The 14889-nt window shown below is 36.8% G+C and overlaps 1 protein-coding gene across 4 annotated transcripts in view; it reads left to right on the top strand.

Annotated features, from left to right (window-relative positions):
* PAN3 (poly(A) specific ribonuclease subunit PAN3) overlaps positions 1-14889 on the top strand; it is a 97213-nt gene that overhangs the window by 52501 nt on the left and 29823 nt on the right. For all 4 annotated transcript variants that reach the window (XM_082278691.1, XM_082278690.1, XM_082278689.1 and 1 more), the window contains exons 10-15: positions 20-77; positions 1182-1343; positions 1505-1621; positions 1737-1838; positions 9609-9774; positions 10195-10282. In XM_082278691.1, coding sequence (XP_082134817.1) covers positions 20-77; positions 1182-1343; positions 1505-1621; positions 1737-1838; positions 9609-9774; positions 10195-10282 — 693 coding nt within the window. The remainder of the gene's footprint in view (positions 1-19; positions 78-1181; positions 1344-1504; positions 1622-1736; positions 1839-9608; positions 9775-10194; positions 10283-14889) is intronic.

A 14889-nucleotide genomic window follows, 5' to 3' on the forward strand; every position in this document is an offset into this window, starting at 1 on the left:
GACTTAATTTTTCCTTTAGGAACTCATCAACAGACACTTAATAACGATGGCCCAGATTGATCAGGCTGATATTCCTGGTAAGTGTTTCTTATGAATCTAAACAGTGATCATGTTTTTCTGCAACCGTGCACATTCATCAATATTAACAACATCTTGCAAGAAATGCCACCTGTTTTTAATTTTTCATGAAGCTTTAATCATCAGCCTGGGCTGTGGATAACCAAATGCAAAGTGTTTTAGAAATATGAATTACTTTTTCTCTCTTCTATTCTAATTTTCTTCTGTTTTGAAACTCCTTAATGGTTAGGAATATTTCAAATTGCTGAGAAAGGAAAAATCATTAAGGCAGTAAAGCATTGTGAAGAACAGTTTTATATTACTCTGTAGATATTAGGTACTTCTTTAAATGATGCATATATTTTTCAAAGGTTGTATGTAAACTAGCAAAGCAATGTGTTTTGAAGTGAATTGGCTGGTATACCAGAGAAAGCTTTTGTACTAGTTGTCAGGCTAAAGAACCATATACTATTTAACGTGATTTGGCTTTTGGGCAATTTACATTACTCGGCTTGATTTAAATAGTTTTTGGTTGCAGTATCTTTACTTCCTAAATGTGTGCATATATGATAACAATGCAGTTAAAAAAATGCAGTTTAGTATTTTAATCCAGAAGTGCAAGGGTAGTCTCATAATCTGATTTGTAAACCTTTAGCATTTCTCTCTCCTTGTTTTCTAAACGAGTATATTAAAACATATATGACTGATACTTGCTTTTTTTTCCTGATGAAAATGGGGTTCTTACTATGGTATGAAGCCTACATGGAAATTGGTGCTTATTAATGAATCAGTGTACGAAAAGCACCAAAGAAATGTCATTCATAAGTGTGAATTTCTAAGGTAAATGAGGAAATGGCAGATGCAGCTGTGCATCTATTCTGTTGACTTTATTTGGTGTAACTGTTTTTCTGAAGACAATTATTTTAATTCTGTGAGATCACTTCTAGGAACCTACCAGTATGTTGATATTAAAACAAAAATAGTGAATTTTAACTTCACATGCATCTAAAAGACAGTCGAGATAATTTACATGTTTGTGAAAGTCATTTTAGTTTTCTCTGCTGCTCAGTAACTTTCTCAAGGTCAGCTGAGACCTAATGTGTTTGTGTCTAAACTGATTATAGCAGTTCCTGCGGAAGTGGACAGCTACCACAGTCTCTTTCCTTTGGAACCACTGCCACCACCCAATCGGATACAGAAAACGAGCAACTTTGGGTACATTACATCGTGCTATAAAGCCGTAAATAGTAAAGATGACCTGCCATATTGCCTTCGGAGGATACATGGTGAGAAAAATTGAGTTGTCTCAGTAGGATGAGCATTCCTAAGCATAGCAGTCATATTTGAATGTCTGGTTGTTTCTCAGCAGTTTCAGATGAAATGTTAAAGTAAAAAATTCTCATCCTAAACATTATACTTCAAACCGTGGGTTTAATTTCTTCCCTAGGTTTTCGTCTTGTTAACACAAAGTGCATGGTATTGGTTGACATGTGGAAAAAGATTCAGCACTCAAATATAGTAACCTTGCGTGAAGTGTTTACCACTAAAGCTTTTGGAGAACATTGTAAGTTTTTCTTTTTTCTTTCCCTCTGCCCTTCCTCCCCTCCCTCCAGCTGATGTGTTGATACTTTTTTCAAATGCACTTGAGTTAATAAATGTCACCTGTTTCTATTTTTAAGCTCTTGTGTTTGCATATGATTTTCATGCTGGAGGAGAGACTATGATGAGCAGACACTTCAATGACCCTAGTGCTGATTCCTATTTCACAAAACGGAAATGGGGTAAGGAAACTACACTATCATGTAATACTTCTGTACACTGTTTCCAATACTTCAGCAGTAAACATCTGGTCAGAATTAGTTGTTCAGCCTAATTTCTTGGCTAATCAGTTCTGTCATATCATAAGCTGATTGATATGAGAGAACTCTTCTTCACCTCCTATTTGTAAAATTTTTTTGGATTAACAAACAAGTATAAAATTCATGTCAGTGTGTAAGGCTCTTTGAAAGAAAAATAAAATGGAACAAAATTGGGAGCCAGGAGCTCTGGTGTCCTTATTGCAGGTCTGTTACCAGGTAACACCTAACATTTAATGGCAATGATTCCAAAACTCAAAAGACATGCCAATTTGATGCTTGCTGTTTAGGTGTCCTACCTTTCTATTTTTTTCCTCACTAGGTATTTTGAGGAGTGATTAGACAGTATTTTATTTGATGGTTTGAAATGTGAAGTGCTAGTTAAGAAAAGGATTGAAATATCTGGATATTCTTTTCAGACACTAACGTCCTATCTTAGGTCTGATTTTTTTTTTTTTTTTTAAGTCATGTTTATACTATAGCTTCAATGGAGTTACTAAAACTGCATCAACATTCATAAAATCTGTCACAGCGTGGTCTGTGGCTCAGCAAGTAGCCCAGTAGAGCTCATATGATTGTGGCTAAAACCACTTCCTCTCCAGAACAGTCTGCTCAATCATTCTTCCTGTTAGGACCAGTTCATGACCCCTGCAGTCTTGCAAACTGCAGTCAGGTGTTCTCTGGAACACAACAGTGCCATGCTGAGAAAGAGAGGTGGTAACGAATGGAGTCCCAGAGAGACTTAGGGTAGAAAGGTACCCTGCAGAGCTTCTTTGGAGCAACTTACTGCTTGATGCAGGACCAGCCCTGAAATTAGATCCAGCACTAGGGATGACCAGAGGACTGTGACATGGCCTGGGTTTTTTTTTAATTAGAGGACATTTTCCCTAAATGTCTTTAGGCTGCCAGCATATGAAGAGAAACAGAAGCTAAGTTTTTTTTCTTTCTTGTGCCTTTGGAAATTAGAGCTGTTAGCTGTGAATTCAAACTGTTTCAAAGGTTGAGCTGTAAAACTTTACTTGGCTATCTTTTACATCAGAGTATATTGGTTTGGTAGTGTGTGAATACATTCAAAGACTTGAATGTAAACTTAGATACATTCAAAGACTTGTGGATACTGTATATACTGCATAATTCTCACTGACTTTGCGCTGAGCTGACCAGTATAAGTGGAGATGGAATTTGATTTCCACCACTGATTTTGGTGGTAATATCTCAGACAGAAGAAACCCCAGTTTGATGTGTCATATCCTTTGGCAGATCAGAGTGCAATTACAGATTCAATGAGCCTGATGTGGAACTAATTTGGTGAGATGAAACTGGAAGATCTACTGCCAGGTTAATGACTGTTACATGCAGGGCTAGACTTCTGAGTGTTTCCCAGTCACAGTTTTCAATTTCCATGTAAATCAGTCCTTGTTATGTTTTTGTATCTCTCTAGAGATCTCTCTAGAGAATCGTAGAAGAATGATGTCTGTTCTAGATAAAATAATAGAAGTTACAATAAAATTCTTGGGAACACATTCTTCTGTCACACTGGAAAATAATTAAGTTTTGGCTCTATAAAGGGCAGTCATGTCTCATTAATCTATCAAAGTTCTTTAAAGGAAGATCCAGTAGATAAAACCTTGGGGTTTTCAATGAAATTCAACAGAGTCCTTAAAAGAACCTAAGTAATCATATGGCAGAGAAGGTTCTCAGGTTAATGCCTGGTTAGAATATTGGAAACAGAGTGAACAGTGAAGATCACTGACTGACAGGTCTCACAAGATGATGTCCTGGGAGTTGTGTTTTTTAACACATTCACTTGTTTGCACTGAAGACATATAGTCTGTCAAAGTTTGCTGGTAATACCAGATTATTTGGATTGTTAAAAACAAAGGCCAGTTGTGATTGATTGCAGAAGGATTTTACAAGACTGGAACTCCTACCAATAATATAGCAGGTGATGTAATGTAAACCAATGTGATCAAAGAAAAAATGTAACTCTAGCTTTAAATATACAGTGATGGTCTCTGCTGTGACTGTTGCCACTCAGTAATAGGTCTGAAACCATAGTTAAGTAGATTGAGGAGAATACTTTTCTCTTGCTGAATAGCTATAAATAGGAAAGAGATTGATGTAGCTTATTAAGAAAAGAGCAATGAAATGGAAGACATTGTATTCAAGATGTGTGCCTGATAGACTCCTATCTGTAGTTGTGGTCCTCCTCATGTATTTTGAAGGGTGTAAAAGAGCAGCAAAGAAGCTGAGAAGAGATGACAGGGATGATCAAAGGCATGGAACAGCTGGATGAACAACAGCAAAGTGGAATAGTGCTTTTCATGCTTCTAAAGATGTAAAGGGATAGAATGGGGTTAAAAATGACTGGAATGTAGTAGGTGTCTGAAAAATCATCTGGAATAAAGAAGAAATGAATAAAAAGAGTTTGTTATTTCTTCCAGCCTAATACTAAGGACTGACCAATGAAACTAGACAAGTAGCAAATTCAAAGCCTGTGTAAAGATAATTAAGCCATGGAACTTTCACAGATTATTGTGGACATTTGCCTAGGTTCAAGGCGAAAGTGGGCTTACTCCTGGAGGAGAAATATTTGGGGACTGCAAAGACATGGTATCTACCTCTGAGCTGCAAATCACTGGAGGCTAATAGAATATTCTGCTTGTTTGTTTATACACTTCAGTATTCATTGCAAGCTGATTTTAGTGTATGTGTGTTTCAAACAGGCTCATGGGCTATCTGGACCCTTTATTTGGCCTATTTCAACTTTCTTTCATAGGCAGGAATAATCTGGGAAGTTGGAAATAAGACATCAACGTCTGTTCAAACCAAAGTATTGTTTAATTAAAATGAGCTGTCACAACAGAATTTACAGGGATATTTAGGGAAGATAACTGTCTCCTAACTATGACACTTATTACCTGATCTTTCAATCTTTTTATTAGATAAATTAGGGGAAAAGTCACGCGAATTCCCAAATTTTGCCAAATCTTTCTGCACATCTTTGCTTTGGCTTTTTTTTTTTTTTTTTTTTTTTTTTTTTTTTTTTGATAACTGCTGCTTTCTAGTCTGTTTCTCAGTAGAAGGAGCAATTTAAGAGAGAAAAATAAGATTGCATACCTATAACTTGATTTCTCAGAATTGCCTGCCTTCATGGATCCTTTCTCCATCCCCTCACAGAGTTTCTTGGCCGTCTGCCTGCCTAGAGGAGACTCCCAAGAGAAGCAGGGGAATGGATGGAAGTTGGGTACTCTGCAGCATGAGGCCCAGATTAGTACAATTGCTTTTAAAGATTTTAGGAGGCACAACACTGTGAACCTGATCAGTGATCTCAGAGAATTTGATTTCAGGTATGCAACCTTATTTATGTTGAACGCTTCAGTTGGCAACATGAGACCTTGATAGTTAAAAGATGAGGATTACATGGCTGTCTTGCATGTCGCTGGTGTCAATGTGGTCAGACTTGGGTGTTTTCTTGCTCTGTTATTTACAGACCCTGTTACAGAACTACCTTGGTAGAGATTTGGTATGGGGGAGAAAAATAGCAGCTTACATTTATTTTTATACTGTAAACTAATGTCTCTAACTTCTGGATGCAGTAGAATTTGTTGCTTGTGTTCTTTATTCAATAATACCTCCTCTTCCTTCAGGTGATACAGTGTGATAATCTAACATTGTTCTGTCGTATTTTACTAAATTTGCACAAGTTTTAAAATTACAAATCTGAATTTTCATTTAATTGCTACTCAAAGCACATTTATTTGAAAAGTTTCTTTTTATTTTATTCTCACTTCTTATATTTCTTCAAAACATTTCTTCATACTTTAAGCATTAAATCTGTTGTTCTGGAACTTTTTTGGTTTTCTTCCACCTTTCTGATATTTCTTATAGCTTCAGATTATAGTACGCATTAGTGCATTTATCTCTGCAGAAATTATGTTCTCTTTGCATTAGCAAGTTAACTCAAAAGTACTGAAATGTTGCTCTTAACAGTTCAATAATTGAATGGTAAACCAAATTCTGAATGTATGTGCTTTAAAATTTAACAGCTAGAAAATCATGGCAAATTATCAGTGACTATTGACAGCTGCCAGAAAGGTTTGTCCTGATGAGTTTTTGTGGTTAGCAGAGATAAGCATGCCTTTGATATGTCCTTTGGTCTGCTTTTAAATACTGAGTAATTAAAAGTTAGTGTACGTGCTGGTAGTAGGAGTTTTCAGCAGCAGTGTCTCTGCTCTTCAGCAAACAAATACTTTCTGATGAAGATAAACACAGTCCGGGAAAATTGCTTTCCTTTTGACACAGTAGTATGTAATGCACAAAAATGGACTTCATTGCTGACTTTACAATTTTTGCATCCCCACGTGCTGAATGTTTTTTCGTAAGATATCCCTTCCATTGAAAAAGAAATAAGTTGTGTGATGACTAGATGAATAGTGTGTGATGAGGAGTAAGAATATATGAATATTGAAAGTCAGCATGATGTTTTTGAAGACGAAATACGTGACTAATAATTATCCTAAAGTACCTTTGCCAAAAGCTGCAACTTTTTCAGCATAAGTTCAAATTTTCAGTAGCTTCAGAATTTTTACAAAATATACTGCTGCACTCTAGTAGTTCAGAACCTTGTATATTGAATACTGGGAAATGTAAAACCAAACCCCAGGTTTCCCTGAAGGAGAAATGAAGGCTACTGCCATTGCCTTGTTTTCAGTACTTTAACTTAAGGAACACCAAGTGAACACTGAACAATTCTCAGTTCTAAATATGAAGACTGATTTACAAGCCTGAGGGGCTCAGTTTAGTAAATGACTAAATCGTTTATTGGGCCTTTTTTATTTTCCTCCATAACTGTGTGAGAATTGCTGGTTCTTAGCATGCTTTCTGACAGTGTTCCTGATGATATGAAACAGGTTCTAATGCTGGTGTTCCCAGGTCTTACTTTCCATCCCAGGACTCTTCCTGGATCTATAATTGCTCTGGAGAACAGAATTTCTTTTGAATGCTTTTTTAGCAAGCAAAAACCTAATATACACATGCACACTGGTGCAAAGGGTAAATTTTTTTGTTCTGTTGAGATCAGCATACCACAGAACTTAAAAATAACTGTCAGCATTTTTATTTATTTATGTTTATCCCAATGTGGCAAGGAAAAATAATGGATAACCTGTTTTTGAAACAGGAGGTTTTATATTTTTAATCTTTTCCATTAGTGTCTGTGTTCTACATCTCAGATGAAATTATTGGGAGAGGTGAGTCTACCCTGCAGTAGGTAAGAAGAACACAGTCTGAAATTTTGCTTCTTGTAGCCATGGATTCAGCCTGTAGTGGGAAGCCTTTGCAAATCAGCCATGGAATCTCTTAAAATACCACTTTTTCAAGTGATACTCTGATCGTTTTGGTAACATTTACTTACATTCTTGTGATGTTTTTCATTGTGTTCAGCACTGTTTGGAAAGCTTTCTAGCTGTGGGTTCCTCCTGAAGAGCAAGCTTTTGGGTTTCATCTCCTTGGGTCCTTGCTCAGGTGCTGTCTGTGGCAGGTCTGATGGACCTCTTGAGACATACATTATAGTCATCATTGCAGCAGATTGAGCTGCTTTTATTCGGGTTTATTCTGAACAGAAGGATACATAAGAAGGCATTTCAAAGCTGCTTCTTCCCATGTTTTAGCTTGTACGTTTAGTGTATGTGAATATGGGGTGCAGCCAGCTGGTGTGAAAGCAGCAGCCTAGATTTGGCTGTAGCCTCAAGTTAGCTTTTCCAGTAGTAAAATAACATTGCTTGCGATTTTCTGATAGATGAGGAGAAGCTGTGTTCACCTCGCTCTTTCAGTGTATATTGGATATTCTCTTGGTTACATTGCCTTAATTTGAAAATCAAAGGGCAGGTGCTGTTACGCGTGCAGAAAAATAGCTCCCAAGTTTTGGCTTTTCTCTCTCTTTGGAATATTATAGCAACTTTTCTATTCTGGACTTCCTGCATACACATGTAACTGTCTTACAGTATCCATGTGCATCCCTGTTAACCCTACTACTCACATTGCCGTTCCCCAAATATAAAGTGCATTCTACAGCAAGTAGTAAAGAGAGAGAGTCTCAACTAATACGTGATGTTATATCTCCTCAGTCATTTTATACTCTAATTTTTGTCATGCTGAAGAAGAGAGACTTATGAGGGGAAAAGCTTGCTACATGAGACTTGGTATGCTGGTTTTGTGGGAAGTGATTTGTATAATGATTCATTAGGAGGCCAGAAAAAACAAACAATATCTCATTATATTCAGCTTTCAGTAGACATGCTGGGCTTACTGCTTTTTAAAGGAGTCAGCGTCTTGATCTTCATAATCTAAACCAAAGCACCTTAAACCTGAAAAGGGAACTAAAATTTAAAAATGGACTAAGCAAAGCTCAGAAATGAAAGCTGGTTAACATTCCCATTTACTGCCCGGAGTCAGTAAAATTTCCAAGTAAGAAGTTATCAGTAATGTGTTCCATTTCTTTTCACTGTGCGTATATTTTGTGTGTGTGTACACATGCAAGCATATACACGCTTACTTTGATCAAATGCACAGATGTTGATATGGTCCTGTAGGAAAGGGGAAAAGAAAACCCCCCCAAAAAACAACAAAAAACCCCCAAAACAACCCAAAACCCCCGCCCCCCCTCCAAAAAAAAAAAGAAGTGTTTAGAGAAGAGTGCAGTCAGTTTACAACCAAACTGAATCAGATGCTAACGTGATTTTACTTAATACTGATGGTATTACTGGTCTCAGAATTAGCAAAATCAGTAGTTAGACAATCTCTTGAAATCTCTGTTGTGGTTTGTAAAATTGAGGTGTACTCTGATGTCTTACTCTGGATGTATTTTTTTCTCCTGCTTTTTTGCCTTGCACAATGGCATCTTCTTTGAGTTACACACATCATACTAAAAATAACATTTGTTATTTGTATCTTCATTTTTTGATCTGTGACTCAGCATTACTCAAACTGTTCGCAGTGTAGAATTTGAGTGTGTGTTTGCAAAGATTGAGTTTACTTTTGAAAGGAGATCTACAAATCCTTTTGGAAGGGGAGCAATGCATTGCTTTCCTATGACCCATGCAATAGGGGTTATGCAGTGATGACTTGTCAGGGAGCTGTGTCACAGCAGAACATATGTGAAGTTGTGTTCAAAGATGTTTAGCCACCAAATCTTTGTCTGATTTGCCCATATAATTTGAAATTAGCTTGTTATTTTTTTCTTATTAGAGGATAGAAAATGTTTAATTGGAAAGCCTACCTGCAATAAAGGAGGTAAAATGGGATCTGTTGCAGCTATTCTGGTGCATACTCTGTCTTAGGATACTGGTGTTCTTACTTCTGAAGTACCAGCATATTTTGATGTACTATCCACTTTGAGCAATTTCCAACCAGTGCTCACTCTAAACTTAAAAAATCAGCATCATTTCCCTGAATATGAGTGAAAATAATAATGCCTAGCGAATTCTCAACATTTTCAGAAAACCACAACTGAAACTAACCAACAAAGAAAAATCTACTCCCAAACTCACCTTTAAAGCACAATAGATGTGTCTTTCAAGGACTATTAAGAGTTAAATGAAATGAATATGTGAGTTAATTGTATAATTCAAGATGCTGTCATTTGCTTTTTTGCACAGCAGCCTTCTATTGATGCTTACAATGTTTTGGTTCTAGGTCAGCATGATGGACCTCTGCCACGGCAGCACGCGGGATTGCTTCCAGAGTCTTTGATATGGGCATATATTGTGCAGCTCAGCTCTGCCTTACGGACCATTCACACAGCAGGACTGGCGTGCAGAGTTATGGATCCAACGAAGATTCTGGTAACGGGCAAAACAAGGTAATGAAAGCATTCAGTCTCACTGTGTTACTGTGCTCTGCATTCATGGCAGCTGCTGACTGTGCACCTGATACATAAATAGCTACTAAGTGCTCTTAACTGGCATGAGGAGTGTGCTAAAGCTTGGAATTTTGGTTTTTTAAAGGTCTTAAAACATAATTCGGGAAGAGTTATGCATTGTCTTCAAACTACAGATCAGACCCACTACTGTCAGTTCAGAAATTTATTGATTTATTTGTAAACTGAATACTGTCTGTGCGTCTTATCAAATAGTACAATCAGTCTTTTCTGTTGCATAAATAATTTGTTAAGTACTGATGGCTTTTATCATGTCAAACCATTCAATGAATGGTAGAGGAAAAATGGAGTAACCAATAAAGTTTAATGGCAATTCTTCGTTTTCTCTTCTTGTTCCTAAAGGTTACGAGTTAATTGTGTTGGAATCTTTGATGTTTTGACATTTGACAACAGTCAAAATAATCCACTGGCATTAATGGCTCAGTTTCAGGTAAGACAACACTGTCACAGTTAGGTTGGTGGCTTGGCAAAGGGACTGTTGCAAACCAGTATGATTCTTTTTGGAAGACAAGTACTTTAACTAAACTGTAGTCCAGTGTTACCTATCTGTAAATAACTGTATTTTTTCATTTCTGATTTGATCTTGGTTCTGCCATACACTATTCAAACTTGCTTGTAATTTAGAAATGCGAATACTCACTTTGATATCTTCTGCTTCTAAAATTTCACAAGCTCACCAAACAGGTTGATCTTTATTATTTAACAAACTTAAGTGAGAAACAATTGGAAATAGAAATTTCTAAACTAAGGAGAAAAAAAATCTTACATTTAGTGTTAGAGATAAAAGATAATTATTCAGTAATAGTTTTTGCTCTGTCTTTTGTGATTTTTAGCATAAATAACTAAGTGTTGAATTCCTGTTCAGAGAGGGGTAAGATCTTTCAAGTAACTGCGTTTAGTCCCTCTCCTCATGCCTAAAAGATTCTAGTGTATCTTTATTTTGGGCTCCTAGTTTTTCCGTGCTCTCCTGGTGTTCTCTGAAGCGTGGACTCTGCATAATTCCTGAATTAAGAAGAACCCCTTTAGACTTAACAAAAACTGTTCCACAGTCATCTGGAGCATCACTGTGTACAGGAGTGCCTCTTTCCCTAACTTCCCCTCAGGGTAAAGTACATTACTTCAGCAGTGATCACATACCCTGTCTGTACTGGGAGTGAAAGACTACTGTAGGGAGTTGGATTTAATTTATTTTCATTAATTGAGCTTATATAACACTGTGAGAACTGCTTATTCACAGTCTTCAAGTAATAACTGAAATGTTTGAACTTTGGCCAGCAGAAACTAGCTTGTTGGAGACCATGTCCTAGAACATAACTTTTTTTTTTTATGATACAGTAAAGCAGTTTTCAGTGTACTTTGAGGAGTACACCAAAGGATTTCAGGCTCCCACACACATACCCACACACACACCCAGCTACATATCAGTGGGCTTTTGGTAATAATTCAGTGGAAAACAGTTGAGAGAAGATGAAAATACATATAAGTAAGGGATTTCATGCCTAAAAATGTAATGAGATTTTTTTTCATCTAAGTACTTCTTCTCTATTTTAATTGCAGCTTGGAAAGGGATTCTCCTGAGATATTATGACATTCAAGTAAAGCAAAATGTTTAAAATACTTGGAGATACAAATCTAAAAATACTTGCAGGTACACAAATCTGTCAAAAGCACTTAGCACCATAGCTGACTTGCTTGATAATGCCTAGTTTTGTTTAGGGGGAATGGCTTTTCATGTTTTGTACCTTGTTAATATTCAAATTGTTTAGGTTGCACCGCTAAACCAGAAAAAAAGTACTCTTAAATACTTTGTTTGGAAGATCTAAACTGCAATTAGTAAATACAGTATGGCATTTTCTTTTGTTGCTTTTTCTAGAAGGGCTAGGCTTTCACTACCCGTTTTCTTCCTTCAGAGGTGCCAGACCGAGTTCATTCCTTGAAATTCAGGAGTTGTTTCTCATGCTCTACCTTTGTTTGCCCATGCCAGATAAAATTACAAAGTAACAGCTGCTGTTTGTCCTTTTTCCTCTCGATCCATGACCCAGTTCCTGAATTCCTCTGGGACTCCTGTGACTGTTAAAAACATAGGTTATCTCTTGGTTTACTGCCCAGCTAATATGCATTTCCTTGTTGTTGTCTTCAATGGAGAAAGGTATGTTTGTTAGGATTTGCCATTTTCTGGCTATTTCCCGTGATTAATATATAGAGAGAGATTTTGGCCAAAACAGTGAGGCGCTATGTAAAAGGAATGCAATTGTTCTTTACAATCTGTGTTAAACACCTTAATCTCTGTGGTCATTTAATAGTTACATTAAGGCAATGATAAGAGAAGTTCAAAAGAAGTAAATTAAATATGAATAGCCACTTGCATTAAAAACCTGTATAAATTGCAGCACACCACTTCCTGCCGTCCCCCCAGTCCATAAGTCTTGTGTCAGTCAATTGCGAGGTACAGATAGGAAAACTAAATGGTGGTGTACGAAACAGTGAAAAGGTTTAATAAATATTTCTGTATTTGGAATAAAATGTGAATCCTCCCCTTTACAAAAATACGAGAACACAAGTTTTACTGTTTTAACAAGGGCTATAAGGTTACTTTTGCTTAAAGTAAATATTTTCAATTTAGCAAACCAAAATAACTTTCACATGCACCTCCCCAAATTTAGAGAGACTAGTTTGAAGAGGCATCTCAAGTATTATTATTGACTCTAAAAAACCCACCAAAAAGTAGGAACTTGGAGGTACTTCTAAGGACAATTCCAGAACTTAAAAGGATAAGTGAATCCACAGAACTGGAGTCTGGATGAGCTGATACTGATCCAAGCATAGCAGTGGAACAGGATAAACAAAACAAAAGAAAAAATAATGTTGGTTTCAAAGAGTTTCTTGAAAATGGATCCTGTAAAAAAAAAAAAAGTTCTATTTGAATAGCTCACATGGTAAAATCAAGTGTATAAAATGTTGAGATATCTCAAGGGCATTTGGCATAGTGGGACATTATATTTAATGCAAAAAGATTTAATATGAAAAAATTAAGAAAGGGTACTTATGCAATTAACTTTTAAATTACTCGGTGTACTTGAAATTGACTTGGTAACAGGGAGACGGTAATGAAGGGGGCTGTTTCTGAGTTTATCTCCTAGGGCCGGTTTTTAGCTATTTAACAGTTCTATCAATAAACTAAATGCTGATAAAATCTTTACTAGCAAAGCTTTCAAGAGATAAAAAATTAAGTTGGTACAGGTTGCAGTTATGAATTGAATCACTAATTAAATGGTTATTAGTTGTATGCAAGGTGCATTTTTGAACAAAATGCTGCCAGTACTTAGAAGGTGTAAAGCTTTTCCTTGAAGTTAAGAATTGACTTAGTATAGCTTCATAGTCACTGTTGATAGTTACTGTAGAAGGAGGTTTCTGTCAGATCTGTGGCAAAAGGAACTGGTGTGATCCATAGGAGCATGCAAACACAGTAGGGAGTATAAACAGGGAAATGATTGTACCTAGTATTGATCCATACACTGCACTAGCAAAGCTACTACAGGAATGCAGCATATATTTCTGGTGTTCCTGCTGCAAGGAAGTCTGGTAGTTCTTGTGTGCCTTCTTTAACCTTTCTCTTCCTAGAAGCAGTAAGAGCTGAATCTGCTGGTATTTTGAGAGGAGAGGTTAGGACTTAATAGGCATATGTGGATTGCTTCCTTGCAGAAAGAATGGTGTACCCCAGCTTCTGGGAAGTCATGTACCCTTTGTGAATAGATAGAGTTGGTCAGCGGATGGTTATTTAGTCACTTCTAAACCAGTAATCTGACTCTCAGAAATCCTGAACTTTATGGGATCTTTCCAGCTCGAGATATTCTCTAGTCAGACAGGAGAGATACTGCCTTTGCTCTTGTAAAACTTCAGACATCGGGTATTGTGATAACATTTTCTTTCAGGATTTCAGCTATCAGTGAGTAGTGAAGTGCCTCCAGAGAACAGTTCAGCTGGCTCAAAATCTGAATTGTTTTACAGAATTACGGATGTATCTTAAAGTGGTCAGTCTCTCAACTAAATGCTCAAAGCTCCTAAAATAAGTGGGATGAATCCAAGCCACTTTCATGTCTAAAGCAAGCTAATCATTGGCTGTAATCTGAAAACTGTGTGTTTGAGGCTGCACTGGGGTGTCATATCCTCTCTGCCAGTTCTTCTGGTAGATATAATTTGCTAAACAAACAAAAAATTAAGGTTGCAAGTCAAATGCTCAAAACCTCACAAAGCTCAAATTTAGAATTTCCTGTCAGATGTTAAATGTAAGACTTCCTCAACCATTTCTAAAATCTAATGCAATCTGTATTATGAAAGCACCTGTGCAAAGACTGCATTTTCATAGGGTCTTGCCTGAAGTCATATATTTTCAGTGTCTCAGGGCTGTGTGATGATACAGAATTTATATAGGATATATTCCTATGAATGACTAAGAGTAGAAAGATACTGAGTGTAAAGTAAGGGACTGCAGAAAGAAGTAAGATTGTGGTTAATACAATTGCATGTTTCTTCCAAGTCTTTTTGAAGAAAAAAGTCATAATGGAAATGCCATTGTTTCAGGTGACACATGTCTCTAGATACTGCATCAACAAAAATCCTCTGTTTAGAACTACAGCAGTATTCCCTGCTGCTGAAATTGACCGCTTGGTAGTGGAAGTGAGTTCACACCAAAATGGGGGTTTATTGCTCTGATTAACTTCTCTTTACCAAAGGAAAAAGGAATGCTGAAACTCAGAAATTCCATGTTGCTTAGGAAGTAGAGTCTAGCAAATGCCTGTCCTACCTCCTTATCAGCCACTTTGTCCTTATTTCTGTCTCATTTTCCACATCCTGTCTGTCTTCATTAGCTACAAGAATAATATGCTTTTTAGCTTCTGACATGTTGTGTATCCATGTTCAAATTGTGCTGCTTAATCATACTTGATATAGGAACAACAGGGACATTGAGAGACCTGGAAAGGTTTGGTATTTTTCCCTGTCCTGTAGTACCCGGGAGATGTGGCTTCAGGGAAGGCT

The sequence above is a fragment of the Coloeus monedula genome (assembly GCF_965178545.1).
Source record: "Coloeus monedula genome assembly, chromosome: 3".
NCBI lineage: Eukaryota > Metazoa > Chordata > Aves > Passeriformes > Corvidae > Coloeus > Coloeus monedula.